We start from the raw sequence: 11,136 nt of genomic DNA, 5'->3' as shown, positions 1-11,136 counted from the left end.
TGGAGGAGGCAGAGGATGGCGATGCTAGAGTAGCAACAGGAATATCCATGCATTAGTCATTACCCGCTTTCATTCAGACCCCCGAGGTCGAAGAGGGTGAAGTTGAAGTTGATGCTGAAGGCCGTGTAGGGGGATGAGAGGCATTGTCGTGGCGACTCGGTCGTATTAGGTTCGAATTGGAGCTGAAGTGACAGAAGCAGATGAGGCCGCCCAGGCTCAGTTCAGAACGACCAATGAGGAGCCCAAGAGACTGACGCTTGCTGACATCATAGAACAGAAGGTAGTATCTATCAATGCTGTGCTTATTCGCGGGAGATTGGTATGCCCAGCTGCGAGAACGAGAGGCTGGCTCGGGTGGTGGAGTGTCGAAGGTCCAGTCAAATGAAGAGGATGCCAGTGAGGCCATTAACCCACAGGTTGTGAGAGTGTAAGAACGAACCACATGGTGTTCCCCATGTTAGAGCCTTGTCTTGGTCAGGTACTCAGATATTGGTAAATGGCTGAGTACGTATAAGTCTGGTAAGATACCCAAGGCTTTCAAGATCATCCCGAGCCTCATCAACTGGGAGGAGGTAGTCCTTTGGTATCCTCTTGAATGGGACGTGGGCGTGTAGGTATTGTTCATAACGAATCCTGTCGAATGGACTCCTGCTGCTACTCGAGAGGCAACTAAGATATTCGTCTCTAGTCTCAGCCCAAAGCAAGCTCAGAGATACCTTAATTTGGTATGGTGTCACCACACTTGTATTGTGCATCTCATTTCGGTGCTAGGTACTCCTACCGGCTGTTCGAGAGGACATAGCTGTGAATAAGAAACTCAATTTCCACTACTATGAGGCCCTCAAGGTGGGTAGCTCTCCCCTTCCAACTGCTCATTAGTCTTGTGTAACCTAGGCGGCCACGTTCAAGCCGGCGGCGTGGTTCAAGGGCATCTTCCTGCCGCTCATACTTTGCCCTACTTGCACCATCAGGGAGGCAGTCATAGTCTGCAGTGTAGTATGGATACTGAGATCGACTCGGGCGCTCCTCAGATTGTTGTTCGCTTGCATCGGCCCGCTTAGAGGAGTGTTCACTCGTTGTTGGAGTGCATAATTTGACTGATATAGGTGTTGGCAAAATGCTCCTTGCCGGTTCTCCACTCTGCGGCAGCCTTGGTCAGACTGTGTCAACTCACTGGCCTCTCCTGGCCTGGTCCTACTGCGAGTATTGCTATAAGGACCATCATTAACAAGAAGTGGGTGCTGAGAGATCCTCGTACAACTATTGCTTGCTTTATTAGGTACTCCCTGCCCAAGAGGGCTGTCAGTGCCGTTGTTGATCATTATAAGGGATTCATACCAGATCAAAGGGAAATGCCTGTTCTATGGCATCAGTCGCTTCTAGCTTTTGTGCAGAGGTCGGTCTATATGTCCTATTGCCTGCTGACATCTCTGCAATTATCAGGTACAAGCACGAGCTGTCACAGTCGGAGATTCGAACGCTGAAGGCGGTTATGAAGGCGCACCCTCACAAGGAGGTATCATCTATGATTATTCTCATTGTAGAATTGAGACTGTGTTTCCATTTGAGCCCATACACCGATTCTTCACTGTGCGTCAGTTCAGGGCTGATTTCTCTTCGCAGATAACGATTGAGATTCGGCGCGAGCTCGCAGCCGCTGAGGATGGGAAGATGCTCTACGGATCAGCCCCAGCTGGAGGTAGCTCGACAGGGACTTGACTTCATGATTAAAAAGTATCTCATAGGTGCATCAAATGACCCTTTCCCATCGCTGAGGCAGTTCACTGCTTCCGCTGCAATGGATCTCAGCTGAGCTCCCTGACTGATAATCCTTCCGGGAGGTTACCAAACGTTACTGTCTTTCCTGTATCGTTGTCCTTGTTGCGTTTCGAGATAGTCAAGGGCATGAGTGATGGGGATGAGCAGTACTGATCGCTTGCGGAACTTCACATAATGGTGAAGTGAGGAGAATAACATTTTGACACTACGAAATTCAATGCGGGCGGATTCGATATCGTAGTGTACGTACGTTCGATGGTCATACTCGTCGTCGAGCGTTCGAAATTTGACGCGCCGCCATGGTTCACTCTGTGACGACTAATTACGATTGATAGCTGGATGTCTGTATTTTGCGAGGCTAAACCTCTCACCATCCACTGACAGATGTACTGTAATGACAACTCAAACTCCTATCGATGTAACAGTGAAGCTTCAATCGAGGGTTGATCTTGATCAGAGTATTTTTAACTTGATCAAGTATAATAAGAGCTTCATTTAAAGAGTACTTGGCAGCTTGTATGAATACGATCGTCGTAGAGACGAAAATAACAAAGGTACAATAATGACCACAATGAGCCAGATCAAAGCCTCACTTGTCTGACTGCCGATTGGGCCTTGGCGGAGGAGGTGAAAGTTGGAATTGTAACCGCATACCAATCGCGTCAAATTATTATACAGAACAAAACACAGTCCGAAAACGACCATAAGAGCCCACTCGCCGATCCTCTTGAATATCGGGGCATTGGCAAGTCTGTCTCCTAAGACGAGCATCAAGGGAGCGCGGAAGCACAACATTAAGAAAGGCGTCACGCTGCTGCGCAGTTCCCATAATGCCACCTCCATAGGAGCAGGAAGCACAGGAGTTACACCTTGGGCATAGATCGGGATGAGAAAAGACTCCTTCTCTTTAGTTGGACGGAAAATGATCGGGATAGTTGCTATCTTAGCGACGATTAATGGGATGTGCAGAGCAAGCATAGCTCGCAACACATTACCCGAGAATAACCAGTTAGGACAATGCTCGTTCTCGCTTTTGCCCAACCATAGAGATCTCACAACCGCTTCAAACTTCTCACTAGACCCATACATGTCAGCAATCAACCGCTTGAGACTAGAGCGATCGACTGATGAGGAGCACTTAGCCCGACGGATGGTGAAAGACTTCAATCTAGCACAGCACTTCTGCCATACCTTGCCACAAGCAAGTGCTTGGTAATCCACAAGCAGTGTTGTGGATGTACCCAACACATATACGACATTAGGTGAGTATGGACTAAAGGGAAGGACAGCAAGCATGACCGCAACGTTCAGAAGCTGCAGAAGCATCATTGCCGTACATCGCTTGAGTTGATCAAGATTGACAAGAATCACGTCTTCCTCACCGTGATTCTGGAGAAAAACAGCCAGTTCATAGACACACCAGAGACGATCAAGGTAATCGGGAGACCAGAGGATGATTAGCTTTTTAGAAGCATGGAGATACTCAGCCAGTCTCGCTATACCAGACGACTTGGCGACGGGGTCCTTCTGTGGGATACAACACTTGTCGAGAAATACTACAGTTTTCCGATGTTGCAACAAGGGGACGATGAAGACCGTAACCAAAAACGCTATGAAGCCGCAGGCTAGGACGATTGCCATCAATTCGTTACAACGTGACCTATAGAAGGCCCATGCCCCAAGCACAGATGCAACAAGAGTGATGCTGATAGTGTAATTGGAACACCAACAGATGAACAAAGCCATCTGTTTCCAACCTCCACTAGCAGACCATGAGTGGCTCAAGAAGAAATCAATAGAGTCCACGGACTTCGACACATCAAAGGCGTCTACATGACTCTCATAGTTACGGAGGAAGCTTCGGTCCAGTAGTATGGTAGAGAGAGGACACCCTTGTAAACGAGCATGTTCTTGTGCCTCTTGGGCCCCTGTACAGAGGCTACCGACGTCATCGCAGAGACGATCGGGCATTCCCAATAAAACAACAAGAGGTCTTGCAGACTCAACTGCTCAAAAAACTAAAGGGGACTGATGATGACCGTATCAATTGCAATAGACGTGCAGGTTAAGTTGTTCACTAACAGAACTCGAGAACCTGAACTCAAGCCAATGTCACAGTAGTCATAGCTCAAAGGTTGAATATATAACATGTACGCACTGCTATGGGAATCGAAACTCGGACGCCGGAGCATCGGCCAACATAGATTAGCTCGGCCTGAGTGAGCCGGACTAAGCGGTTTAGGAAAAGCAGACGGAATCATGAACTCCAGTACGACCTATTTATCACCACTATGGTGAACACCTATGGTGGATTTGTATGTATCAGCTACCAGCCATTACAGGCTAATAGGCCGATCGCCCTTGAATTCATAGTAGCCGACTCCTTGTGATCTCGAAAAGGCTCGAGGACTATTCTGCATGGGTGGAATAACGCGAAAACGTAGAATCGATTTAACAAGAGGTATCATACGAAAGAAACACTTCGTCTCGAACAAGGCGGAATGTTGTCAGACAAGCACAGCACGTGGATGAAACTACGAACAGAAAAATGCGACATGGAGAATCCCATTCGCCATTGGCGAACCAATATCGGCTACTCAATCCCGTCACGGTCTGCAATGTGAAACAGAGACGGCTTTGAATGTATCCCCGTCACTTGTGAGTTTCTGCTCACTCGCGCGCCATGTGGTGACGCCTAGTGACGCGTGAGCGATCGGTCCCGGTCATTGTGCTCATGTCCACGAGGCATCGTTTGGCCAGTCTTCTCTTGCTTCGGAATAAGAGTCATATCATATGACCCAACACTATTCCATATAGCCTATCACTGACCACCTTCTGATGCCCAACTCATACCCATTTGAGACCCCTTCTTCGTGACGAGACGCGATGAAGTTGTCATTGTTCATTCCCGGTTTTGACTTCGCCGGCGCTGCACACGTGAAACATTTCCCATCAGTTCCTCCAAAGCTGGATGAGATGATCAACCCTATAGTGTCCGAACGCAGTGCAGTGGAACCCCTCGACAGCTACTGATGTAGTGACTCTACAGTGCTAGAAACCTGTTCCGGGATTTGGGATCGTCTGTCCGTGTCACCTCCATCATGGACAGAGACTAATGATCGGTGATTCTACTGTGGTGCTTAGGCTTGTCAACACAACTGGGTGGAGCCGTAGGTTGAGAGAGAGGGACGACTCCAGAGAGCGGTAAGCGATACAGTGGCGACCAGCTACACCATCATCATCACTTAGTTGCACACATTTAATATAGCACACATTGTTGGGAAATATGCGCTTGGTCGACGACATGTGTTGGTGAGAATTTGGGAGGTTCTTGTTGGTTCATGGGCACTTCTACCCGAATTCGCATATGAATTTCTACATAAGTGGAGAAATTCCGGAGCCCAGCTGAGGAAAGCGATCATATTTTCCAACATTGATAGCACACGAGCACGAGGACCACGCAACTTTCCCTTACAGAGTGTACGGGTCGGCTTAGCCGTTGTGTCGAGGCATGATGGACAAATTCAGAAGTAGCCTCTGAGCTAATTTCACCTGTGACGAAGCCTGAGTGTTCAGCCCCAGAGCAGACGGAGTTCGGTGATGTTCTCTCTAGTTATAGGTCACCGTCTAGACGATTCCACGCGCATGGGCTCGTTGGACCCGCATCATTCGTTAAGAATACTTCTTGTTGTTGCTATATACCACTAGAGTTAGTAGCCAGATATAGTCCAGCCTTAGGTATACCACGCAAACTTGGGAAGTAATCAGTTAGTTCTTTGTCAGTCGCCCCTTCATTGTGCTCGTCGATACCTTCACTAACTACGAAGATGTTAATAGATTAACTATGAGAACGATCAGGAACAACATAGCAGCTATCACACCCGCCATATCAAATGATAAGACAGATTCTGGATCGAGTTAGCAACTCCTGTAGCTGTGATATTTGCGGAGTTGGACCGATGGTCACTAGCCTACATCGCAAACAACGGAGGTAGTGCAGTCTCTGCCACGGGTCAATTGACCTCCTTGAAAACGCAACTATCCTCAGGGATATTCTGGACTAAAGGTTGTTGAATCCTAAAACCAATACGTTTGAAATTTCAACGAAAACGGTAGCGAAGAGAAAACGCTTACCGGAATAAATTGCGCGATTTTTCATCGCAAATACTGTACTTGAGAGTCGTCTCACAGACGTGGAAAATGTTCAAGGACTATAAATGATAAACCATGGGAACCACAGGTGCCGTAGCACTGGAACCCGGTAAACAACATGAGTAATACAAATCAGCCGAGCAAGTTGTGGAGTCTCCCTGCTCTTGTAGCAGTTCCGGAGTAGAAGAGTCAACAGTAACTTCGCTAGCAACGGTAGAAAACTCCGAAGGTGCATACTCGGTGGAGCGATCGATATCGCGTAGTAATCTTGAAATGAGGGAATCTGTCGCCTTAGAGCTGGTCATCGCAGTGTCAACAGATGCACCGTTGTAGCCTTCCTTATGGCGATAACATAACCCAGTTCTGCCTCTCGCAGCGGTGTGACATCCTGGATAGGTACAACGTTTCCCACCGCCGTGACGGATGCAGTACCTAAGTTCAATTTCAGCATAATGATAATACAAATTAATCATAGATACATAACAGCATCCATGATGCATTCGGATAATGCTGAAATGATATATTGCGTTTCCACCGCAGCTTACTTGCCTTCACCTCCTTTCCTCGACGTAGCCTTGCACCCCGGAAACTCGCATGCTCGAGCTCCTCCATGCTTAACGCAAAATCGGGTACCTAGACCAGTCCAGCTAACCATGCCTCTCACAGTGTGATCAACAACTGACCATTCTGGCGATACTTCAGACAACCTCCAACGAACGCGCAACGCCATCGCTTCGCGGCTCCTCGTCCTGTAGGCCCTGCCACCTCCGACGCCATAAGCACAAGGGATAGCCACCGATTGGCTTATAATACTAATAGGGATGTTTGAAGTTGTTGTCTTTGAGTTACACCCAACTGGAAAACGCGACAATACCATGCAGAGAGATACAATGGACGAGACACTCCTGGATAGTCCGATGAATTAGATATGAGCCGACAAAAGGGCAGCTATAGTGAGCAGCATATTTTAGCCGACATAGTGGATGAAACAGTACGAGGAGACCCGAATACAGGAGATAAGGACGGGGTCATCATCATACACACTCGTAAATCCCTGGAGTAGCAGGAGGTCTCTGTCCGAAACCTCTACGCTCATTGGCCAACCATTAATGCACGACGGTAAGCGAAGGTTCAACTGGGTGTGGTATTCACCAAAACGACTCCTTTGGTGGGAATAACTTCAGTTGAACAACTTCTGGAGATCGAACGTATGATGCCAATAGGCCAACCCCTGTTGAAAGTAAAGACGTGTGAGAACGTGAGACAAGGTAATACGATACGCTACGAGAAGACTTGAAAAAATACTAGTGTGAATCGCAAGTACAAAGCACAGCAAAGGCGAACTACAGCCGACTCCAATCCCGATCCGAGACCAGGGACGAGCCCGCAGAGTGAGCATCAGAAAAGATAAAGTTTGTCAGAAGCATCAGAATTAATGTGATTTGTGAGCAACTCAGGCAGAGGCTCCAACGGCTCCACAAAACTTGTCCATTTCTCGTCACTGAGTGCCATGAAATCGAGGGACGCCAAGTTGGTCTGACACTCTCCAGTGGCTGGTTGAGCTTCCCAACAGGTCGCATCCAAATACGATGATGCTAGATCGATCGAAAAGTCAACGACATCGCCACCCGAGACCTCCTCAGCTGAGCCAACAGGAGTAAGCTGAGAGGCCTGATCGAGCTCCGAGCCAGAGGCAGTCGACGCTGTCGAATCCTTTCTGGATATCGCACTGGTCAGGTTCCGATGCTTATAGCAGTAACCTGTAGAGCCTCTAGCGGAGACTCCACACCCTGGTACGCGGCAGGACTTGCCGCCACCATGCCGAATACAGAACCTACAATGTGAACACTTCGATAACGAACCATGAGCAGTGAACTCACATGGCCTTAGTAGTGTCACCTCGTTTAGCAGCGTTCGGACATCCAGGCATGGCACATCGACGTACCCCGCCATGCTTCACGCAGAACCTTGTCCCTGAATACAACCAGCACTGAGCGACCGGCACACAATGTGCTAGGCTCACCATTTTGTCGGTATTTGTTGCAGCCCAAGGGATAAGCGCATTTGCCCTTACCATTCGAGGGCCTTTTCGTCTTAGGCGATCCCTTACTACTACAACTAGCTCGGGATCGTGGACTCATGCTGCGAGAGCTGCCCGGCATGTCTTCCTGTGCTACTAAATCAACCGCCAACGTATTAGAGTATTTGGCGGCTTCAATGGCAATGTTTGGATTCAGGGATAGCGGTACAGGGACAGGACTTTCCATTATGGGCGTTTCTTCGGATTCAATAGGCACTGCCGCGGTGGAGAAAAGCAGGTTCGAACTAGCTTGATAGAACCCACCCTGAGAAGAGGTCCATGACTCATCATCAGCCCGTAGAGATAACTACGTTCGTAAAGCCTTCCGCTGGCACCATCGTCGCCTGCAGCTCCTGTTGTTGTACGTCTTGTAGTTGGCCCTCAGGCAGCAGAGACAACTCGAGCGGTGGCAACGATGAAGTAAAAATTTTGGTAAAGTTATTAAACTGCGACTGAGTACCAGCCCATCGATCTCACCGTACCATCCAACGTGTACCAAAGGCTACGTGGAAGGGCCGCAGCTTGAGCCCTCGTCGAGGCCACGACCAATTACTGCTAGTAGAAGAGTACAATCGATCAGAATGGCAAGCGCGACTCTCATCCAAGAGATCCCTGGTTCGATCCCGGCCAGTGGCTTTTCTAACAGGCACTAACCACACACCCTCATTCCCATCTCCCACTGCGGCACTGAGCTGACGCGGGTACGGATAGAAACGTTATGGACAGTATAGCCGGCGTATAAACTGAAGGACTACATTCACTCGTCCACTATAGCTTGGCCAGCCAGGATCTATAAAAACATATCATAACTGCCACACCCCAATCTCCAGAGCCTACCGAGCGCTGATTGTTGAAGTGCGGTCTGAGCACCCATTCCGTCTTCACATCAGGCATATCCAGAGTGCCCAGCTCGAGACGATAGAGTTGCATGTTGAACCGAGGACCCTGAATGTCGTGATAGGGCTAGCCGCTACATCACAAGCTGAGGTGTTCACCTGTTCATATAGCTTCACATCTTCCGCCTTGACATCAGCTCTATTCTTAGTGGCCTTGGTGGGCTTTTCGAAAGTGTGATGACGGAAGCCGATGCAGTCACCACCGTCATTGGCGAATGTGATAGTTCGTGTGCCTAGCAGAAACCCACATACCACCGACCCGCACAGGTTCGATCCCGCACGACGGCTATTCTTACTATCGGGCTTGGACGGGGGGAACAGTGCCGATAGGACTGTCTGTACTCGGGTACCTTAAGCTATATCTATCAGGCGAAATAGTCTACTACCCAAATCTATTACCGATATTCCCACCGAAATTGTGGAAGATGAGATGGGGATACGTCTCGGGCATATTCGGCGGCTTTTCCGGAAGATCATGTCGCAATACCTACGACAACTTTCCTCGGTCGTGATTTGAGACTGCTAGCTATAGCAACAGCGAGAGAACTCGGGAAATACCGTTACTGCTGACAGTGGCACTTGAGGGGAGTAAGTAACGGCGCTCAGATACTTATAGCGATGGGTGAAAGCTTCGCGAGATTATAGCAAAACGATCAATGCCGCAGCCTACCGCCAGAGTAAACTTCAAGTAGGAGTGGTAGCAAATTAAGAAACAGCAGTGATAGTGTAATATGTATTCCCGTTAAGAGTTTATGTTGTTATTACCACGTCCGAGAGGCCGAAGTAAGCCGTAGGGCCGTAAGGTAGATGCGAGACGATGAGTCCATCCGGCTGACCTCGGTGCTCATGTACAATAACCTGCAGCCATCAATGATACGATAAACTGCTTATCCTCACTTCCCCACCATATCGCTGATGTCGTTCTTCCTGCATAAGTCCACCAAGTCCTTCATAACGTACGTGCCTCGGTTGATCCGCTGACTGTTGGGTATGAGCAGCCTCACCTCCTTCACGAACTTCCCCAACCTGATCCGCCATCATCATCATCACCAGCCCCTGTCGGCGAGCCCCCTACCTCGAGCTGGGATTACGACTGGTAGTGACCAGAACCCTCGGCTCACGAACACCAAGGTATTGGTATTCATCATCGATGGCCAGCCTTTGCACCTAGGGTCAACAGAATGAGCAACACTAACAACGATATAAAGTCTCGAGTTACTGCGATCAGCGATGTGCTCCGAACCGTTCACACTAGATCTAACACAGCGAGCTTATACATTCCCTTCCACCGATACACGCATCGACCAAGCTCATTCGAACGCGCACTTCGGCAACGACGACGACAAAGATTGTTAGTCAGAGTGGATTTCCCGTGCGGTATGTGATTCGCCGAAGAGAACACGTCGTTCGAATATTCAGGTAGTGAAGTGAAACCCTAGCCAGCGTTAGTAAGACCTTAGTTCTGTCGTCCTCCAAGTCAAGAGTCGTCCGCAACTTCGTATCTCCTCTTAGCTCAGTCGGCACCGACTTGTTCTGTTCCAGAGCCTCTCTCAGCTTCCGCTTCTTCTCCAGAGTAGTACCTTGAGCCACATCACTTCGCGCCGGTCCCCACACCAGCAAAGGCTCACGTTCCTTCTCCTCCAAGGCTTTCTTGTATAAGTACTCTTTTCTCAGTCGCACGTTACGTCGGAGCATCGAATCAATGAACAGCTGCTGAAACTTATTTCCAATATTGCCCTCTCAACTCGAACACAGCGTTCAAACAACAACAACAACAACAACATCATCAGACTTAGACTTTCTCATGATCTTTGCGAGCCCCTCGGGCTTCCCAAACTGGAGGATTGTATTTGATACCCATCCATCGTCGAGGAAGGCTATGACTGGTTACCATGCAGTGAGGCTCCTCCGTACGCCAAAACCTAAATGGAGAGCCCAGGAATTGAACCTTCGACCTCCCCTGCGTGGTATTACCGCGGACACGAAACGCCGAACTTGGACACCCCCTCATAAGGCACCGGATAGCCGCTGTACATTCCGGCTGGTGCTACCGCCCCCATGTCCACACTGTGGCTTCTCCTTAGGTGCCGCGGCGCGTCCAGCCTTGCCTGGAGTCAGAGAGCCTCCATGATCAGACAGCACATCACTACCCTCCCGTTCCTCTGCCTAAGCCTTGCTGCTCCCTCTAGACCTCCTCAGCATACCAGTCGGTCGTGGGATACGCCTTGA

At 49.2% G+C, this 11,136-nt stretch overlaps 4 protein-coding genes across 4 annotated transcripts; 2 read left to right on the top strand and 2 right to left on the bottom strand.

Moving 5' to 3' along the window:
- Positions 1-293: 293 nt before the first annotated feature.
- Positions 294-1,813, top strand: Pmar_PMAR012421 (Bystin, putative; the record flags this gene model as incomplete). Its single annotated transcript, XM_002787599.1, has 10 exons — positions 294-427; positions 479-572; positions 615-725; positions 772-846; positions 895-993; positions 1,107-1,234; positions 1,280-1,396; positions 1,444-1,516; positions 1,624-1,699; positions 1,746-1,813. 10 exons carry the CDS (start codon positions 294-296, stop codon positions 1,811-1,813), a joined length of 975 nt encoding a protein of 324 aa, XP_002787645.1.
- Positions 1,814-2,866: 1,053 nt separating this feature from the next.
- On the top strand, positions 2,867-3,213 carry Pmar_PMAR012420 (hypothetical protein; the record flags this gene model as incomplete). The annotated part of the gene is made up of 2 exons (XM_002787598.1): positions 2,867-2,984; positions 3,059-3,213. Coding segments are annotated over 2 exons (273 nt in total), but the record flags the coding sequence as incomplete, so codon positions are not given.
- Positions 3,214-7,329: 4,116 nt separating this feature from the next.
- On the bottom strand, positions 7,330-8,093 carry Pmar_PMAR012419 (hypothetical protein; the record flags this gene model as incomplete). Its single annotated transcript, XM_002787597.1, has 3 exons — positions 7,330-7,765; positions 7,812-7,905; positions 7,955-8,093. 3 exons carry the CDS (start codon positions 8,091-8,093, stop codon positions 7,330-7,332), a joined length of 669 nt encoding a protein of 222 aa, XP_002787643.1.
- A 633-nt stretch (positions 8,094-8,726) lies between these two features.
- Pmar_PMAR012418 (U3 small nucleolar ribonucleoprotein imp4, putative) lies at positions 8,727-10,626 on the bottom strand. Its single transcript, XM_002787596.1, has 10 exons — positions 10,536-10,626; positions 10,363-10,487; positions 9,983-10,074; positions 9,813-9,933; positions 9,673-9,765; positions 9,307-9,394; positions 9,204-9,257; positions 9,007-9,140; positions 8,849-8,956; positions 8,727-8,801 (listed from the first exon to the last, which is right to left on the bottom strand). The coding sequence occupies exons 1-10, from the start codon at positions 10,600-10,602 to the stop codon at positions 8,769-8,771; spliced, it is 915 nt and encodes a 304-aa protein (XP_002787642.1). The 5' UTR covers positions 10,603-10,626; the 3' UTR covers positions 8,727-8,768.
- Between the last annotated feature and the right edge of the window lie 510 nt (positions 10,627-11,136).

This window comes from Perkinsus marinus, assembly GCF_000006405.1.
Source record: "Perkinsus marinus ATCC 50983 genomic scaffold scf_1104296929318, whole genome shotgun sequence".
Taxonomy (NCBI): domain Eukaryota; phylum Perkinsozoa; order Perkinsida; family Perkinsidae; genus Perkinsus; species Perkinsus marinus.
This window is presented reverse-complemented; position numbering and strand designations above follow the sequence as displayed.

Coding starts and splice junctions, on each gene's coding strand:
- Pmar_PMAR012418 (XM_002787596.1), bottom strand. CDS start 10,602: ATGCTCCGACGTAACGTGCGACTGAGAAAAGAGTACTTATACAAGAAA. Junction 9,141..9,203: donor CCCCCCGTCCAAGCCCGATA/GTAAGAATAGCC, acceptor GGTTTCTGCTAG/GCACACGAACTATCACATTC. Junction 8,802..8,848: donor ACTTCAACAATCAGCGCTCG/GTAGGCTCTGGA, acceptor ATGTTTTTATAG/ATCCTGGCTGGCCAAGCTAT.